The following is a 20,168-nucleotide window of genomic DNA, read 5'->3' as shown; positions in this document are numbered from 1 at the left end:
ACTAGTAACCAGCACTTGTGCGTCCATAAATCTGTAAATGCTACCTTTCTACTCTGGAGCTCCTTTGCCATTTTGCTTTCTCCCTACTATTTTATTCTTCATTTGTTCTAGGTCTTCCTCAAATGGTAGGGGAATTGGCTCCTGTCTTTTGCCTGCTGCTGCCCTTTAAAAGCACGGGCAGCAAGAAGATGCTTGCAGATTAAAAGTAGCGAAAACAGAACAATAACCATCCCCAGGCACTGTTGCTCACAGGGGATGATCTCAATTCTCAATTGAGTTTTACCATTCAGGCTAAGGCCAAAAGAAGTAGGCAGTAGCTAAACTGCTCCTCTCCACAGGACTTAGGAGCCCCTTTAGGATAGGGGGAGAGCTGGCAGCAGGCACTGCAGTACTTTGAGTCTTGGGGAGGTTTGCAGCAAAGGTACCTGCCATGCAGAGTTCAAACTGTGCTGGATGTGTTTGCCTCCTGCTCCTACAAACTTGCAAGTCAGGAAACTTTCTGAACTGATTTCAGAGTAGCAGCCGTGTTAGTCTGTATCCGCAAAAAGAAGAACAGGAGTACTTGTGGCACCTTAGAGACTAACAAATTTATTAGAGCATAAGCTTTCGTGGACTACAGCCCACTTCTTCGGATGCATATAGAATGGAACATATATTGAGGAGATATATATACACACATACAGAGAGCATAAACAGGTGGGAGTTGTCTTACCAACTCTGAGAGGCCAATTAATTAAGAGAAAAAAAACTTTTGAAGAATAATAATCAGCATGTGTGAAGTTGTAAGACTATTAAATGTTTCATAATCAGTTACCATTGTCACAAAATTCAGTGCAGATATCCTGAATAAATCTGAATAAATCTGTGCAATGTGTAACTTTACTGCATAATTGTGGCTTGCCCTAGATAAGGGTATGTCTACAGTGCAAATGGAGGTGTGATTACAGTATAGGTAGATATACCTGAGCTAGCTTTAATCTAGCTGGCTCAGGGCCCAAAGCAGCAAAGTTCGCCAGGGAGCCTTGGTACATATTTGGGCAGCTAACTGATGCTGCCATGGCTTCCCTATTATGGGTACCTGGCCTAGCTAGATTAAAGCTAGCCCAACTATAATTACATGTGCTGCAGTCACATCTCCAATTGCACTTTGGACAAACCCTTAGTATGCGGGTGAGACCAAAATTATACAACAGAGCAGCACATTGCACAGCTTTATGCAGCACATCTGCACTGGATTTTTATGATTTAAATTTCTTCAGCATAAAATTCTATCAGAACAATAACTTTAATTTGTTGTTTATATTAAATACCGTTAAGTGCATTTGGCATATCTACGACACATATGAAAATAGCAAGTTCTCTTTGGCCAACTGTGCCCGCAAGGGGGGCTGTGATACCGGCAAAGGATTGACACTCAGTGCCTTAGAGTAAAAAGCAAGGCTTTACTGAAGGAAGAACTTACACTCCAAGCTGCGCGGGGAGTCCCTGAGGCATGCGGAGGGGCCGCGGGGGATTCTGACCGTCCGGGACAGCTGGCCAGGCAGGACTCCACTGAAGGGAGTCCGCTGCAATGCTATATCCCCCCGCGCTTATCTCAAGGTTACATGGGGTCAACAGCTGGCTACGTTCATTTCATTCATAAATTGTACTCATTATATAAGCTAACTTGTTTACAGACAAAAACATGCTGAACTATACTAAACTACATTTTGGCAGGGTCTGCCGAACAAAGTTCATTGCACGGCCTTCAACTGCGTCCGCCTGCATTCAGTCACATACTCGGTCCGCCACTTAGCTCCTCGCCAAGCTTCCGCAACCTGTCTCCTACACCAACAATTATAAATTAGTTTTGTTTCTTAAATGATTAAAAGTTTTTGTATTGTTAAGAAATTTAAAAATTCACAAAGAGGATGCTTATTTATATATAAAAAAGGTTTAGGCAGACCTAATTAGTAATAGTCAACTGCGGTCCAACTTGGGGCAGTGGTAACCCTGGAAACTTTTTTCATTGTAGCAGCTGGCAGGTCTTAACTTAGTTGTGGGAGCAATGTCTGCAAGACTTCTACTGTAGCTTCACCAGATTCTAGACAGCAAGGAAGTCAAGGCATGCATGAAGGAGAGGGCGGATATAATGTGTACTTAGAAGTCCAAGACATAGGATGATTCCTTACCTCCACTTGAGACTTCTGAAAAGTCAAAACAGGCTCAGGAGAACTTGTGGGAAGTCCAGGGAAAGTAAATAGCCTGAAAGCAGGATGGGCTGAAGTCCTGAGAAGTGGGCTTATTTGCATTGCCTCTGCTGTCAACAGCCTAAAAATCCTGACCAGACTGAACATTCAATTCTTTTCTGTTTTTCTGCTATGCTAAATTAATTTTATTCACATTCTTTCAGACACATGGAAAGAATGCTGCTGTGACTCGTGTTATGCAGCAAAACAAGACTGGGGAAATTGAGATAACAAACAGGGTGGAGTCCAACACACAGCACGCATACCAAAATTATGTCTATGTAATTGGTGCTTTATGGTGCTTGCTGAAAGGAACCTTAGGATGCTTTGCCTTGTGGTGCTGCTAAGACATATTCTGTCAGGGGCTTCCTGACCTTGTTTGAAGATGATCATCACTAACAAGAAAGTCTGTTTTCAAGTGGAGACTTTAAGTCTATAGGTCCCTCCTTCAAGTGAGAAACAGGCTCAAGAGAATGCAGAGTGGCCTTTCTTTTATCCTCTGCAAAGAAACTTGTACCTGCTCCACAAATTCTTAATATGAGACAGGTTCTAAAACTTCCTTGAAACTTAGATACAAGCAGCAAGAGCACCTATAGGCATGTATGCACCTTTGAGGCAGCTGCCCTTATTAGTCATACTTGCATTAAAGGCCACCTGTACCTCATGCCAGGGAAGGTCCATGCCTCCATGGATTAGCTTTTTTAAGCTACTAACAATCTGTGAGGAAAGAATCAACCAGGGTAGAGGTCCTCCTATAGCTCTACATGACCTTTTGCCATGAAGGCTGGTTAGTCCACAATGTGGACTACCAGCCATGAGCTGACAAACCTTTCCTACAGATAAATTCCAGATTCACTATTCAAGATTCTGGGTGAAGGGCTCTAAATTCAGCCAGCCAATTTCCTTCCCTCTAGCTCAGGGGTGAGCAAACTACGGCCCACAGGCTGCGTCCGGCCCATCAGACATTATTATCTGGCCCTAGAGCTCCCGCTGGGGAGTGGGGTCTGGGGCTTGCCCCGCTCCTGGAAGCGGCGGCATGTCCCCGCTCTGGCTCCTACATGTAGGGGCAGCCAGGGGGCTCTGCACACTGCCTTGCCCCAAGCACTGCCTCCACAGCTCCCATTGACTGGGAACTGTGGCTAATGGGAGCTGCAGGGGCAGTGCCGGTGGATGGGGCAGAGCTGCCTGGCCACACCTCCCTGTAGAAGCCGGTGTGGGGACAGGCTGCTGCTTCTGGGAACTGCTTGCGGTAAGCGCCGCCTGGAGCCTGCACCCCTGACCTCCTCCCATGCCCCAACCCCTGCCGTCCTCCAAACCCCTCGGTCCCAGCCCAGAGCACCCTCTTGTACCCCAAACCCCTCATCCCCATCCCAGAGCCTGCACCTTCAGCTGGAGATCTCACCTCCCCCTGCACCCTACCCCAGCCTAGAGTCCCCTCCCACACCCTGAACTAATTTCTGGCCCAACCCCAGAGCCTGCACCCTCAGCTAGAGCTCCTACCCCCTCCTGCACCCCAACCCCAATTTTGTGAGCATTCATGGGCCGCCATACAATTTCCATACCCAGATGTGGCCCTCGGGCCAAAAAGTTTACCTACCCTTACTCTAGCTACTACTGCTCCTCCAAACTCTTATAGGGAGCATGGGAGCTGTATCTGGGGTCATTTTTAAGGAAGAAAGGCCTTCCTGGCCTTCAGTTGGCCCAAAATATGATGCAAAAGTAAGCCTATGTTCCTGGCATCAGTACCTCTCAGTCACTGACTTGATTCCTGAATTAGGTTTTAACTGAGATCAGTTGTGTTGTAATGCTTCTGTGAAAATCAGGGGGAGTTAGGATTTTCCCTATGGAGTCATCTCTTGGCACACCTCCCTAGCAGATACATGTACTTGGCATTGGAGGAATCCTTCAGCTTAACAAACTCCAAATAGCAGCCTGCACCTACATAAACAACTTTAATTGTCTCTTGGTAATAGGGAGCCCTAGAACACTGAAAGTGCTGTGGGAAGCACAGTCAATGGCTGTGCTTGAATGTTTAGCCCAGGCAGGCACACTTATTAGGCGTACAGATTCCTGCAGCAGGAATGCTGATTCTTTGCACCACGGCTGATGTTCAGGAACCAGCCTGTTCACCAGCTGTGGTGAAAGATACTGAATCCCCCAATTCAGGGCACACAAAGCTGGCAGTGTGAGCTTCATGGCAGCAGCACAGAGGACCAGGAGTGATTGGACACGGATACCTGGAATCATGGTCTCCAACTCCAGCACAAATTCAGGAGAGGAAAAATCCCAAGCCTTCTATACAGAACTATGTCAAGGAGTTGTTGGCCTTCTCTTAATCACTTGTGGAGAGACTACAAATTTTGAGGACCTGAAGTCCAATACCTCCAGACATCAAGCACCCGAGTGATATCATATATGGGTCAAGATGTTATCAACTGCTATCTCATCAACATTCATTTATAAATGCCAAAAATATATTAATGAGCTGTAGTTCTGCAGTCTTAACTACTTCCTTACCCCTAGAACGGTCCCTCCAGATCAACACTGAAGCACATTTGTAAAAAGTGATGTTAAAAAACAAACTCACTCTCTCTCACACACTCAACTTGTTCCTGCTGATGCTGTATCTGTTCAGGGCACAGGATTTAGTTCTCCAAGACGATCAATCTGGCACTTCTCACAAGTAAAGATCTTAATGTAATTCATGAGTTCAGCATGGTTTCAATTTTTATAATTTGTTTATTTTTGAATGTTTGTTCCCCTTGTTCATAAAGTATTAAAAATAAAATTAAAATATTTCAAGGGTAGCCAGTTGCATAGATGTACAATTTTTCCTTCAGTTGATAAAATTCCAGCAGGAGATTGATTGTATATAATTCAGTTTAGCACATATAAATATTCATATAGCAAACATGAGGATGTGTAAGACAAGTAGTAACTACATTTCTCGGAACAAAATTTCATACACCAGTTGAAGAGTGACATTTTTATTTGAAACTAGCACAATAGTTATGAAAAACATAAGCACTTTGTCAAAATGATCATACAAGATTTAAGGTCACCTGTTACATAGCATGGTGTTTAATGATTAATTATGCAATAAGCTGGATTTCAAATAAAACCTATACTCTGTTCAAAAACTAATACAAAATAAGCATTTGGTTTATAAGTCTACATGACATTTTTGGAAAACAGACTAACGAGTATTGCTTTTGTTAGGACATAACCTGCTCCAGATCCCATCAATAAATTGAGGTGAAGACAAAAACCTTCTTTGGTAGAAGTGACTGGAAAAGGAGAAGGTAGAGACCTATAATAAAAGGTAAAGGGCTAAATATTAAAAAGGAAATATGAACAAAAGTGTAGTGTGTCCAAAGCATACATTCTGCAATTATCACCCAAAAAAAAAAAAAAAATTAACACTCAAATAGTAATTCAGTACAAAGCCCAAGTCCAATAAAATCACATGACTCTGGGTCACAACTCTAAAAAGGTCAGATGAACTAGCTCTGCTTCCTATTTTTATATTTTTCTTGGAGTAATATTTAGTTTCAGGGCTTATTTATAGTAAAAAGTTAAAAACCATCCTGCCAAAGGGAAGAGAACAAACTTTAAAGGTAGGGCTACTTTTCCCAGAGAGCTGGATCTAAAGCTCTCCAAATCTCAGGGGTTTTCCTTTGTGCGGGTTTGTGCAAACCATTGCATTCACACCTCCAAGCATAACTTTTGAATTAACTCAGTCATCTACAACTTTTACTTAAACACACACGCTTCACTGAAACCCTTGACAAACCTAGAGTTTCAGTTTTGTAAGAAAACTGATATCCAATAAGGTGTTGCATAAGTTTTGAATTTGTGTGCAAACATTTCACACAGCCCAACCCTGAATCCTCCAAATTATGCTCCTATAGATACCAATAAAGATATATCTAAGAGCAGACTTCAGAGAAAGTTATCAAACATTAACAGGATGTAATAGTCTAAATTTGATTTTAGTAACTGCATAACAAATCTGAAATACAGGGGAACAAACCCTATTAAAAAATAGAAAATGGAGAAAAAAAGTGTTTCCTGGGAACTTCTTGAGAACCTCACCTAGTTCCCATTTATGGAAAATAAAGTAATAAAGGAGAGAATGAACAGAGATGGGAACAAACTGGTAATCAGTATCAGATTAATAGGATGGGAAAGCCTGCAATATATTGCATTTAATTCTGAAGTACTATTCAAGTCCCATGAACTCTGGGCCCAACTTGGATCACAAGTTCCCACTTTGTATAAATCTCCAGCATGATGAGGTGATCGTCACTTTTTAGCTCAGTAAAGCAGGCTTGCCACCACAATCTGCTGCAAGCTGAAGCTGTCAGGAGTCAAAGAAGTCCTGGTTTGCCCTGCATAGGTTTCTCCATTTTTAAAAGTTTAGTACATTTTATTCTAGGTGTTTACAGTGAGTCACCATAGTACTTGTGCTATGTTTCCCATTGGAAGTTACTATCTACACATATTTAGAGTGGATAAAGGATGTGTTAGAAGTGATACAACCATTTTATGTCCTGTGTTCGCGTATCTCAAAACAAATCTAGACGTAAAAGAAACTTTAGGTAAGTCTATGTTTAGATTTAGAACATAAAAATACAGTAATCTTGGACTTTAAAGAGATACAACTAAAGCCAGCTGCAACTCTCCAGAAAACTCTGCCCCCAAATAAACCAAATTAAAAGGTACTTTTCCCACCAAAATTTCAGTCCTCTATAAACAGTCATCAATTCCCTTCTTCAAAAGCTCATGCAAAGAGACTGACCTCCAGGGAATACTGCAAAAAACTTTACAGTTAAGTAGCTCGCATGCCAAGACCACGGCCTATCATGCCAACCAATATTAAGTCGCTGTTTCCTTGAGCTCTGTCTGTCTGTATCCACCTTTGGCCTCTTGTCTTATAGTTAGATTTAGACTCACTGGAGTGTGAACAGTATACGTGTGTGTTTATACAAATACCAAGCACAACATAATCCTGCCCCATCACTGGGGCCCTTGGTATTACCACAAGTTAAGATGTATCTAATGATAATCTGCTTTATACATTAGTTATCTTTACATTTATCTCCTTTTCTGATGTATGGAAGATCTGCTACTATTAAATTATCCAATTTGACAAACAAGTCTTGCCTTTATTGGAATTTGACACCCAAACATTATCAAGATTGAGACGTTATTCCATTGTTCACACCACTGATAAAGAGAGTCCTTATTAAGATCTGTAAAATACTACATTTGCCATGATTTACATAATCAGCATTTGAAGCTGTGATTTGAATAAGTTTGTACCACTATTTTTAGAGTATTAATCTACCTCTAAAAGTAGGTTGAGGCAAGCTTTTTAAAATCAACTATTCTTGTGACTCAGTGTTCAAAGGAAAGAATGAGAGATACTCACCAAGTAGAATTAAAAACAAAACTTTGCTTCTGAGCAATACAAGCAGTTATGTGCCAAAAAAGAAAAAAAGGTTAAGCACTATTAGCATAGGATATTTTGAAGAGAATAACTAAGTTGCCTTTTCTTCATGTGACAACTGCCATCTTCTAATTGGTGAAAAAAGGAAGGGGGGTGGGGAGAGAAACAAAGAACCTCCTGCCCCCAGCTAACATGCTCCTCCTTCATAAAAGGCAAGATATAAATTTATTTATATATTGAACTAGCTTAAAATTTGAAAACAGCTGACGAGTACAGGTAGGGTATACTTCTTAGCCACTGCTGAAGTACTACTTTTTATATCCTTTACTTAAAAAGCACTTGCCTTAATAAAGGTACAGCAAAATGCCTGTAGTATATACCTGTATGAAACATCTCCGAGATGGACAATACCTAAACATAAAAGAAAAAAAGTACAAGAATTCATTATTAAGTATATTTTTAAAGGAAATATTTCTTTTGTAGCTTTATTACTTATTTGCATGTACTCTCATCTAAAGATAACTTATGAATGATAAAAAAAAAATCACTTTAGGAGAAAATCGTGACTATCCCAATATAACAAACTATACATTTAGTTTTCATGAAAAATCTCAAAGGGACATGGCTTCCTTGCAAATCAAGCACCACTGGATCCATCTCTGTGCAAGATATTTAAGGAAGTCTAGTTGTATATGCCAGTGATGGATATCAACTGAAATCTTGTTGCACCATCAAAGTTTTTGATACCCATGTGCTCACCGGCCATGTAGTGGAATTCTGTGGTGTACACACTTAGAAATTCATTACTCTTCCATTCTAATAATACCTCCATATCAAGAAAGCTGCTGAAACCAAACCAGTGCTGCTGGAGATGACTGCTGGGTTTGGCTTCAAATATCCTCATTTTGAGTCTTGTTCTGCCACTTGACATAGAGCAGCTGACAAAGACTGACATTTTTCAATGCTCATAATCTGGTGTTCTTAAGGCTTCCTCAGCACCCATGATTCATTTCTGTATAAGAGAGTTGCTTTAACTGTGGCTCTATAGATCCATAGCTTCCTCACAAGCCTGATGTCATAACCTTCCCACAGAGGCCACTGAAGGGCCCAGAACATGGCAGCAGCTGCTGATATACAAATGTCTACGTATTTCAAGCATCCTCCAGCACAGTCTAGGACACTGCCCAAGTATTTGATAGTTGCCACCTGTTTGATGTTCCACCTGGAAAGGTTAATACCGAGCTAGTTGGAGCTGGAGGTTGTGGTCAGGGATTTAGTTTTATCCAGATTAATAACCAGACCAATATGTACTACTTTTTGCCCAACCAGCTTAACTTAGCTTTCCACCAACTCTTAGGGCACACTATAGGAGTCCTTGTACATAAGATAATTGCAATTATAAAAGTTATCGAAACTCCATATGATTTTAATGTTTTGGAGGAAAGCATTATGGAAAGTAACTGGAATGCCTTCGTGAAATTGATGAAAACAGCAACTATCTTTAATTCCCCTTCTCATCCTTCCATTCTCCCATGCCCAAATAAACTGTTGGAGCATAAATATCTGATCAATGCAACTTCTGTTCTGAAGTCTCACTTCCTTGCCTACTACTTCCTCGAAAACCAGTCTTAATCTGTTGATAATTACATTCATTTTCCATGATACGGAGACTAACCTCTATGATTATTTAGATTGACAGAATCACCTTTCTTCAGGACCGGTACATACTATTGCCTTTACCCAGTCATCCAGTTGCTCCTCCTGCTCCCATACCTTCTTGTATATTTTCCTAATGCTTTGATAGCACTTGTCCAACTGATTTTTAGTGTCTTGGCTGTTACACCGTCTATTGTTGAAGCTTTCCCATTTTTCAACTTTTTCACTGCTCTTTCTGATTCTTCTGCTGACAGTGGTTCAGTGCTGACATCCATTCTGCCTTTCAAGACACCCTGTTCATCTAGCATGTCTAAAATGCTTGCTTCAGCACTTTGTCAAAATGCAACTTCCATACTTTCAACATCACTTTGGCATTTGCTGTCAGTTCACAAGTAGCCTCTCTTACAGTTTGTGTTGTTAGCTTAATTGTGTTTCCATACAACTTAGCCTTTTTGTATATGTGCACATATACAACATATATACAGCAAATTTCTGTAACAACCCCTCATGGAACTTGCTCTCTACATTGTCCTGCTGCCAAAATGGCAGACCACAGGTATCCACAGGATACCCAAGCTAAGGTCCTGTAACACCACAATGGCTGTGGTCTCCGGCATCACCCTGGGCAGCTGCAATGGCAGCTCCTGGGAGAAGACAGAACTCAGTGGAAAAGTCTCATCTTCTTCAGGAACCTCCAATGAACCAGAACAAAGTAAATGCTCCGCCTTCCTGGGCTTACCAGGCCACTTCTCCCCAGCATGTCCAGCCACTATCCCATGACTTACTATAGACCCTGGACACACACAGAGGCCTCTGTGGGGTCTCGAGTGATGGTGCTGGAGGTACTTAACTGTGAATCTCAGAGGTATGAGGGACTGTGGGACAGTGTTCATTAGTAAGAAATTTTTATGTTTGATCATTAGTAATACAAAGTGGTTATTATTCTTAAAGTAAAACTTACCTGAATAGAGTGTGTGTTCCATCAAAAATTGGTCCAATTCAATTACTCAGATGTTCTACAAAAATAGACCAACCAATCAACATCAACCAAAACACAATCCTCAATTATTTAAAAATGAAAGATGGTTAATTCACAGAACTAGTTCTTTCATAAGGCACTCTTATTAACTGATTGAAAACTTACTATCACAATTAAAAGACTTGTGGTGAAGTTTTCATTAGTAATAGATGGGTATTTGCAATTAATTAAGCAGCTATAAGAACCAGTGTTGTCCCTCACCACCACAAGAATGTCTTAGAAAAAACATAATAAGCTGGATACATTTTTTTGGCATTATATTCAGTATAAATTTAAATTTTGAAGTCTAGTTTTAAAATTGGCAAAGCTGTTATAGATGATCTTGCTGTTCCTGTAAAATATTTTTGAAATCTTCCAAGGGAAGGTTTCTTAAGGCATTTGGTAAAATGTGGTCCAATGTAACTCCTGGCAAAATATTATTTGTTTCCAAGTTTTTGATGAGGCAAGTCATTTCTATCCATCTTTGTGTGGCTCTATGTTCTTTTTGAATGCAGTTCTTCATTCTTCTTCTCAAGCTTGCTATCTCCTTTTCTAACTTAATTATCCTTTTCTTGGCTTCCATGGGGCTTCTGAAAGCATAACTGTGTTCAAGTTGTACTTGTCTACAGCTAATATTTGTTTTGAAGTTAGATACCCCTTCTGGGGTATAAGCTTTCTTCTTCAGAAGATTTCTTGACATAGGTTTCTGTAAATAAAAATGACAGGAAAGGTAATAAAACCTAAATTTATCATGGCATTATGCAAGTTTATAAAATGCCAAACTTCACATTAATCTAACCTGTAATTACTACATTTCTAGAAATTCAAATACAAGGAGCCTGTACATTTTTGTAAATATGTATTATTGCATTTGTAATAACCCCTCCCATAAATGTTAGAAGGTATCCCACTCCTACTCCCTCTAATCTAATAAAGCATGACATTAGGGAAAGACAGATCCTGATCATTTACATAGATCCACAATGTGCAAGATGAGAATAGTTCTTTTGAAAATGGAGCAAATGGAAAAATTAAGAAAAAAAATATAAAAGTTATACAATTTTCTCAGTTCCAAAATAGTTTATTGTAGCTTTTTTTCTGTGTGAATAAACAACTGATTGCAATTAAACCTTTAAATAAATTTGGGCTGCAAAAAAGCAGTAAGCAAGAGTAACTAGTAATGCATAAATAAATCATATAATAAAGTTTTGATTTCTGAAAAATAAATTAAGCCTCAATTGACAGATTTTAAGTTTTATCTGCTGATGTCAAGTAGCTATGATTAGGATTTATAAACAAACAAGAAAAAAAAAAAAAGAGCCAAACTACTTTCCATTTAGGTGATGCTAAAACACCAAATACCACACAGTTTTTATACTTGCAATACAAACCATAAGCCCAGTCTTCACAACTGAAATGTTATATTTCAGTAAGAATTAATTCTAGATTGCTTGTTTTCATTTAAGGAGTAAACAAATTATAATCATGTTTTCAGATGTAAGTATACAAAACTGATGGCAGTTTTATAATTTGAGGCATAGAAATGATAGACAAGCTATTTAAACCAAAAGTTCAAAGTATGCTACAAGTTGTGTGCTCCTTATTTCTGGGTACACAACCTGAGACACTAAGGCCTTGTTCACATGGAGACTTAGGCCTGATCTACACTGGAGGGAAGGAAAGGGGAAGGGGGAGAATCGATCTAAGTTACCCAACTTCAGCTACGTGAATAACGTAGCTGAAGTCGATGTACTTAGATCGACTTACCATGGTGTCTTCACTGTCAACTCCGCCTGCGCCTCTCGCAGCAGTGGAGTACAGGAGTCGACGGGAGAGCACTCGGGGATCGATTTATCATGTCTAGACTAGACACGATAAATCGACCCCTGCTGGATCGATTGCTGCCCGCTGATCCGGCAGGTAGTGTAGACCAGTGGTTCTCAAACTAGGGCTGCCGCTTGTTCAGGGAAAGCCCCTGGCAGGCCAGGCCGGTTTGTTTACCTGCCATGTCTGCAGGTTTGGCTGATCGCGGCTCCTACTGGCCGCGGTTCGCCGCTCCAGGAAGTGGTGTGGGCTGAGGGACGTGCTGGCCGCCCTTCCTGCTACCCCCATTGGCCTGGAGCGGCGAACCGTGGCCAGCGGGAGCCGCGATCAGACGAACCTGCAGACGTGGCAGGTAAACAAACCGGCCCAGCCCGCCAGGGGCTTTCCCTGAAGAAGCGGCGGCCCTAGTTTGAGAACCACTGGTGTAGACATACCCTTAGTATGTAGCAAGCTGGGATGTAAATCTACAGTGCATTAATGTGCCATGCACTGAATGACTGTGTGGACCCCACTACCATGCACTAACAATCCCATAGTGTGCTTTGACTCACTGCTGTGACTACAGCTTAGTGGATAGAAGATTAGCATGCTGTAGTTTTATATCACGGCTTGCCATGCATTAAGTCTCCGTGTGGACAGCACTTAGGGTCTGACTCTTCAGAAAGCATAATTCCAACTGAAGTCATGAAAACTGGAGATGCTTAACATCTCTGAAAAACTGCCCCCCAAGTGTCTCAAGTAGGGCACTCAGTCACTGAAACATTCATAATTAGTGGATATTTTGTAAGTTTTGACCCTTAATCTCTTTGCCTCAGCTCTTCACCTGTAAAACAGGGATAACAATGCTTTCCTACATCACCTGGTGTTGTGAAAGACCATTTGTGAGGCACAAGAACACTATAAGTGAACTGTGAAATAGGAGATTAAATTAAAAATTCCTATTTCAGTGCACCATATGAAAGGTGTAAACAAAGCATAGGGCCACACAATGCAAATGAAGAACAAACAGCTGCCTCATTCACAAAACAGTTATCCTGTGCACTGAATGAGGAAGAGGTCCTGTCTCTGTGTGTGTGTGTGGGTGGCGGGGAAGGGGGATGGAGGAGTATATTATCACTTAATCAAAGATATTATAATGTAGATGCACAAGTTGCACAGGAACCTTAATTCTGAAATTTATTTTCTCAGCATCTCGCCTTTCAACCTTAATAGTTCTTTTAATACACCTCTACCCCGATATAACACAACCCAATAGAACACGAATTCGGATATAAAGCAGTAAAGCAGTGCTCCAGGGGGTGTGACTGCACTCCGGCGGATCAAAGCAAGTTTGATATAACGCAGTTTCACCTATAACGCGGTAAGATTTTTTTTTACTCCCGAGGACAGCGTTATATCGGGGTAGAGGTGTAGTTATTTTGTATGGAATTTACACTGCTTTGGTGCCCCAATCAAAACTGGGGCATAATATTTTAGCACTGTAATATCACAGAAGTGACATGATCTTTGTTTAAAAGAGCTTAGTCTAATGACAGACAAGATGCAGAAAAATGAACAATTGGAACAAAGTGAAAGGGAGGAAGCAGGCAACAGAAACAAGACAGTGAACCTTTGTAATTGCACCATGTTCCCCATTTTTATTCACAGTAATTGACAAACAGGTGCCATTTCTTACAAATTCATTTTTCAGAACTATACTAAGGCTGCAGTAACTAGGTACATTTAAAACACACAGTATTGTTATTAATTTTGAGACAACTGTCCAATTTCATCTATGCTAAGGCATTTTGCTCATGAACCTGAAGATCAGCTGTAATAATTGCAGTATCAGGAATACCTAAACCTTGATAAAAAAAATATATATATATCGCCAGGACTATGAGAGAAGCAATACTTTTCACAGTTTACATATTTTTAAAAGTGTGGACAGGCCTCCATTAGAATTCCTCCTATTATATGTTAATTTTATTAATCTACACTGATTTTTTTTAACCAATCTTGTGATCTTTGCTCATTAGTAAAATAAAGCAGATTTTTAGGACAGTTTAGAGAGACTTTTCTACATAGTAGCTGTTGGCTGCAGATGTATGCAGATTTGTTGTCATCCCTTAATACAAAAATATTTCCACAAATGTGTGCTGCTGAAATGGTGTTGTTTGCATGAATTTGAATATGTAGACAACATTCAGGGAGCAGAACAAAGAACAGCTCCTGGCTTCAGTACTCTAAGAAGTGTGCTTTCTTGTAGTTTAAACCATTTCATTTGCACTTCATTGAGAATTTCTTCAGTGTCAAAAACAAAAGGATCTTGCAAAACAGAAAAACATCCTTTACTTTTATATGCTTCAGAAGCAACCACAGTTCTCTTTCAAAGGCACACAGCCAAATGCAGCTCAGAGAAGCTCTCTTACCCTGCAGCTTCAAATTTAAGTCACTAAGATGAGCTATAATAGCTACTATGAAACAGAGATTAGAGACATTCTTCATCTGTTAATTTCCCCTTTTATGTATGAATTTCTCAATCAGTTTCTCTCAGAGGGGAAAAAAAATACCACCACCAAAATAAAATACTGTATAATACAATAAAAACGTTTCAATTCCTCCTGTACTTCACCACCTTTCTGTCATCAAATGCATGAGATCACATTTTGTTTTCAAAACTGATGCTAGTGTTAGTTACTTTTCAGAGTAGCAGCTCATTCTAAAGCCCAATTACTGATGAATAAACTGCTTCTTTGCTGAATAACGCAGCGATAAGTAATTTGAACAGACCATCTCATCATCTGTTTTCATTAGTGCAAACAGCTCAGATACTGAGTGCAGCATCAACTGTAATCCCAACCATTTATTGTCATTTCAATCTCTACTTCTACAATCCCTCAGCCGCGACCACAGCATCTAGTGTAGGGCAACCAGACAGCAAATGTGAAAAATCGGGACAGAGCGTGGGAGGTAATAGGAGCCTATATAAGAAAAAGACCCCAAAATCAGGACTGTCCCTATAAAATCAGGACATCTGGTCACTCTAATCTAGTGCCATCTTTAAACTGCTAAGAAACAGCAGTTGTTCATGGTTTTCAAACACCATGGGGAAAAACAAATAGTTGTAGAATGTCAGTGCAAAGGTGGATAAAACGAATTAATGTTTTAAATTAAACACGGGGTTTATTTATTTAAAATTCATTTGAAATTGACAACCTATTTTAAAGCCTACATGTACTTTAATCTATTAAAATAATTTAAACAAAAAAATTATATTAAGCAATCCATGTTTGCTGCTGACGTTTTAAAGAAATTCACATCACTGAAATGGTGGAAACCACTGGCTAAGCACCTGGAACCACTGGTTGTTGAAGTGTTAGAACAACTTCTTACAGAAGTAGCCTCTTTTGCAGGTGCAGAGAGAATATTTTCTTCAATTCAGTTTATTCAACTAGTTCAGTTCAATGTCTTGTGCACTTAAAGTTGAGACACTGACTGGGAGTTGAAAGGAAAAAAAAACAGGACAGCTCGTTTTCCAATCTATAAATAAATACTAGGAGCACAGGCGCCGACTCCATAGGCACTCCAGGGCTCAAGCACCCACAGGAAGGAAAAAAAAAAATAGGGCGTGCTCACCACCTGCTGGCCGAGCGGCTGTTCGGCACGTGGGGGAGGGTGTCGGGAGTGGGAAGCAGCGGAGCAAGGGTAGGGCCTCTGGGAAAGGGGCAGAACTGGGGCTAGGGTGACCAGATCACAGGGATGAAATATCGGGATGCGGGGGGGCGGAGGGGGGGGGCAGAGCAAAAAAAAATGGCGGCGGAGCAAAAAAAAAAAAAAAAAAAAGCAGTTTCGCAGGGGTGGGGGGCATTAGCAGGTCCCAGCCGCGCCGGCCGCACGTGCTGCCCACCCCAGGGCAAAAGCTGGCCCCGATGCAGAGGGGGCTGGGGATAAAGAGGGCATGGGGGGGGGGGGGGGACACCGATAAGCGGCGGTGCATGTGAGCCGGGGATCCGGGGGCAGCACGGCGCGGGCGTGCAGGGGGCCGGGGCTGGCACAGCCGAGCCACAGCAGCGGCCGGTCGCCTGAGGGGCTCCCCGGGGCTCCAGGCTGGGCAACGGGCAGGAGCCAGGGCTTTTCCCAGCCCGCCGTGGGCACATGCGGTGCGTCCCGCCGCCGGCAGGGAGCCCCGCGCCTCTCCCGCTCGGCTGCGCTCCAGCGGCTCCTTCCCGGCGGGGCGAGCTGCTGGAGCGCAGCCGAGCAGGAGAGGCGCCGGGGCTCCCTGGCAGCGGCAGGGAAGTTTATGGGGACCCCGGCTGGCCTCTCGCCCCTGTCCGCCGGCCTCCCCGCCTGGGACAAGTCTCGCCCCCGCAGCCCCTCTTCGCCACGTGTCTTCGGCGGCCCACGCCCCCGGTCCGCGCTGCCCCGGCTGCTGCCTGCACACAGCCCGGGCCATGCCCAGCTAGCCCCCGGCAACTTTCCCTTCCCCTCCCACGCTCCTGGTAGTTGCCCGACCCTCCTCACTCCATCCCCCCTCCACACATCCCTCCTCTTAACCTCCTCCCTCCATGGAGGGATCCAATGGGGGAAGAAGGGGGCGGAGTCGGGGGGGGGGCTTGAGCGCCGGAGTAGAGGGCAAAATTGCTTTTTTGTCCAGTGTCCCGACCGAACATCGGTCGGGACGCGGGACAAAGAAGGAAATATCGGGACAGTCCCAATAAAATCGGGACGTCTGGTCACCCTAACTGGGGCAGGAGTGGAGCACTCACTGAGAAAAATAAGTCACTGACTCTGACTGGGAGAGAAAGAGAGAGCTGTTAGTTCTAAAATCTTGAAGGACATAGTAACCAGAAACAATCAATCAATCTACATATAACACTTCTGTTGAATAATAAGTCAATTTTAAAGGCAAAATATTTTGATAAACTTCTTGATACGCTTTTTGTCTTATGTATCCAGCACTTTTAAGGTAGCGTTATTAAATAATAAAAAAGCCCTTAGAATGCTGTTTTTGCACTTTTAATTAGATTTGAATTTCTATCCAAATACAACTTGACAAATCACAAGTAAAACAATTCATCATCTAGTAAATAAGAAATGCATCATTCACAATTTTATAACATAATAAAAAAGTAAAACTTCAGAATCCAAATAAATGTAAGTTAAACTATCGCAAACAATGTGTATACGTATAGTGTATCCACCTGGTTAGCAAAAAAATACCACCAAGTTTAATATGAAGGCTATATTTAGTTGCAAATCAATGTTCTAATGGTCCCCAACCAATGAGAATCAATCTTCCTTTAGAAAAATAACTAGAAAGCACAAACACAAAATAGATTAAAATTGCTTATTTAAATCAAGGTTTTCTGCTTGCTGATTTAAATCTTGATTAGTATAGATGATTTAAATCAATCCACTATGATCTGTGCTAGTATAAGTTGCAAGTGAGAGAGTTACAAAACTGCTTGCCTGGTAACAATAGTAAAGCAAGTGATGACGAAGGAAGGAAGAAAAAGACTGGGGCATACTAGCCAACATGCTGAATTGCCAATGGAAGAAACTTCTCTGGAATCACATTTCTTCAAAAGTTTAAATATTTCTATTCTAGTAATTATCACATAGCAATGTTAAATGACTAAATTGAGGGCATCTCTGGGATGAGTTTTGGGCAGCAATATATTTATAGTTGTGTGTGTTTATAAATGGACACAATCTCCATTTAAAAAACAACAACAACAACAACGTTTAAAAAAGTAATTTCAGATACTATTCATACTCTTGTTTCCCTACCAACACTGGTGATTTTATAATCACATTTTTCCATTTAAAAATATTTGATGGGTGTGGAAGACATGCTACAGTGTTATGACTGTAAAATAAGGACAAACTGTTTAAGTAACCTTTTGTTTGAGTTTATTTTCTTTAAATTTTGTATGGGATGGTCCCTTGTGTGTGTGTGTGTGTGTTTTTTTTTTTTTTTAACTGAAAAAATGCAGAAGACTTCAGAGAGTGACATACATTCCAATAACCTACCCTGAGTTTTAGATGAGCAGGGAAATCAAAAATTGTAGGAACAGCATCCACTCTAAGTCGTCTAGTTTGTCCAGTTAGGTCAAAACAGGAGGATTCAAAATGCTTTGAGCAAAGAAAAGTGTGTTTGCCCGGCACAAAATTATTGCGTTTTACAAGACGTATCCATTCCTTTCTTCTCTTGGGATCCAAGGGAAATCTAAGACAAAAGACAATAGAAATAATTAGATAAGATATCACTAGTATTATTTATACAACAATTATTTGGGGGAAGTTCTATGGCCTATGTTATACAAGAAGTCAGAAAACAAGACATAGAGGGTGTGGCCCAGTTGATGCAGTGGAAGTAAGTTGGTGCAGCGACAGCTAGGACAGGAACCAGAGCTGGAGTCAAGAGAGGGGTTGGAACAAGCCAAGAGTAGGGCTGGGAGCTAAGGTGGAACAAGGGCAGGGCTGGAGCAGACTGAAGCCTGTAAAGTCTGTCACCACTATCAGGTAGTGGTGTTCCAAGCCATAAAATCATGTTGGGCTGACCAAGCTGCTGTGTCTCCTGTGAGGCCGGTATATGCCCGGAGAGTCACCAGACCAGCTCCTGGCTTGTGGAATGGCTGCGCTGAGCACAGGAATGACTCACCACTGCATATGGCTTAATGAGGCTCTAGTTCAGGGATGGCTCATTACCTCACCATCAGTCCCTTCTGGTCTTGAAATCTATCCAGTCTTTTTTTACTTTGATTGCAGATAAATAATAATAATAGGGGGAGGGGGGGAGACTTTGGGGAAAAACAAACCAAATCCACTTTGGGGATTCTGAGTGCTATTGTAATATAAATATAAAATAATAAAGTAAATTAAGTTTGTGTTTTGTTCAAAGAAACCCATTGAAATTCATCTTTACAAGGAATATAAAATGACAATGTTTCCCTCAAGTTTTAGTGTGACTTGACAGGTCTGTTCATAGAAGTTAGCTTCCAAATACTAAGTCCAAAAAACACAAGTGACTGAACTAAGATTTAAATATGACTGATAAGGGAGTTTTTAAAATGGGGTTTGTGCCCTTTTTTTTCTTCCATGTATAAATAATGTCTAAGAGGTTCAACTGTCAAATGTTAAAATTTGTGTTTCAGCACAAAAATACCAGGAAGAATATCTGACCTTCCATAGTGTGGCTAAAGGGCTGCTTGAGCGTCTCAGAGGGGCATACTGAGAGTTCACCCCTTGTCTGAAGAGGTGAGGTTGTTGGTTCTTTAACAAAGGCATTCTTTCTCCCAGCTGTTAATTGGACATTAGAGTTTAGAAGATGTCAAAAGAAACAAATGGCAGCTTTAGACAGGACCAACAATTTCTTCCTTTCTCAAATGCTCAACTTTCATTCTTGTTATAAGGCAGATCTGAATGTCAAGGGGAAAAAAACCTGGCCAAGCCTTTGAGATCTTGGTTCGAGGCTAGGCAACTATAACAATAGTTACCCGGAATTCGCTTCTTTAAAAAAATCATTTGATTGGCTCGGAACTCCCTGAGCTCTCCATAGCGCTGGCTAAACTACATCAGCACCACACCGGCGGCCCGGAGGGGGCTGAACCATGTCTACACGGGTGACTGGTGTGGGGAGTTCTTCGACCGAAGCACACAGCCCTTCGGCCCGCGCAGACAGGGGAGCCGCCCCGCGCGGCAGCGGCGCCTTATAGTCCGCTCTCAGGGCGGCGGAAGGACCGCTGGTTAGAAAGCCGAAGGCGCGAACACAAACCCGGCTTCTCCAAGAGCAGAGAGCCGCCCGGAGAGCCAGGCCTAACCCTCCCCCACCCCAGCCCGGGCGGTACCGGTGGAAGCTGACGTTGACGCTCTTGTTGTAGACGGCGGCGCACCCCGCCGCCGCGCAGCTGGTCGGCATCTTCTCTCGCAGGCGGCACACGGGGTGGTCTGGGGAGACTCGCTCTTTCCCTTTAATAAGATGGCGGCGTCCCGGTGGCTCCATCCA

General features: G+C 41.8%; 2 protein-coding genes across 4 annotated transcripts in view; both read right to left on the bottom strand.

The window, feature by feature from the left end:
* Positions 1 to 1,481, bottom strand: part of TMEM19 (transmembrane protein 19) — a 50,370-nt gene extending 48,889 nt beyond the window's left edge. Inside the window, exon 1 of the mRNA XM_065559008.1 lies at positions 1,463 to 1,481. The gene's annotated coding sequence lies outside the window, so the exon portion shown is untranslated. The remainder of the gene's footprint in view (positions 1 to 1,462) is intronic.
* Positions 1,482 to 5,199: 3,718 nt separating this feature from the next.
* On the bottom strand, positions 5,200 to 20,165 carry THAP2 (THAP domain containing 2). Of its 3 annotated transcripts, none has more exons than XM_042860126.2 (5): positions 20,011 to 20,165; positions 18,194 to 18,389; positions 10,298 to 11,060; positions 7,663 to 8,091; positions 5,200 to 5,538 (listed from the first exon to the last, which is right to left on the bottom strand). In XM_042860126.2, exons 1-3 carry the CDS (start codon positions 20,163 to 20,165, stop codon positions 10,686 to 10,688), a joined length of 726 nt encoding a protein of 241 aa, XP_042716060.2. In that variant the 3' UTR covers positions 5,200 to 5,538; positions 7,663 to 8,091; positions 10,298 to 10,685. The 3 variants fall into 3 exon arrangements, with proteins under 3 accessions (XP_042716060.2, XP_065415050.1, XP_065415061.1); XM_065558978.1 differs by having other exon boundaries at positions 8,024 to 8,091; XM_065558989.1 differs by lacking the exon at positions 10,298 to 11,060 and having other exon boundaries at positions 8,024 to 8,091.
* Positions 20,166 to 20,168: the final 3 nt, after the last annotated feature.

This window comes from Chrysemys picta, chromosome 1 (assembly GCF_011386835.1).
Source record: "Chrysemys picta bellii isolate R12L10 chromosome 1, ASM1138683v2, whole genome shotgun sequence".
Taxonomy (NCBI): domain Eukaryota; kingdom Metazoa; phylum Chordata; order Testudines; family Emydidae; genus Chrysemys; species Chrysemys picta.
Note: the sequence above shows the minus strand (reverse complement) of the source record. Positions and strands in the feature narration are given on the sequence as shown.

What these genes read in the sequence shown, in the direction of transcription:
- THAP2 (XM_042860126.2), bottom strand. Translation starts at nt 20,165, where the DNA reads ATGGAGCCACCGGGACGCCGCCATCTTATTAAAGGGAAAGAGCGAGTC. An exon ending in GTCAACGTCAGCTTCCACCG is followed by an intron (nt 18,390 to 20,010) that starts GTACCGCCCGGG and finishes CTTTTGTCTTAG; the next exon opens with ATTTCCCTTGGATCCCAAGA. An exon ending in CTGCTCATCTAAAACTCAGG is followed by an intron (nt 11,061 to 18,193) that starts GTAGGTTATTGG and finishes TTTTATTTACAG; the next exon opens with AAACCTATGTCAAGAAATCT.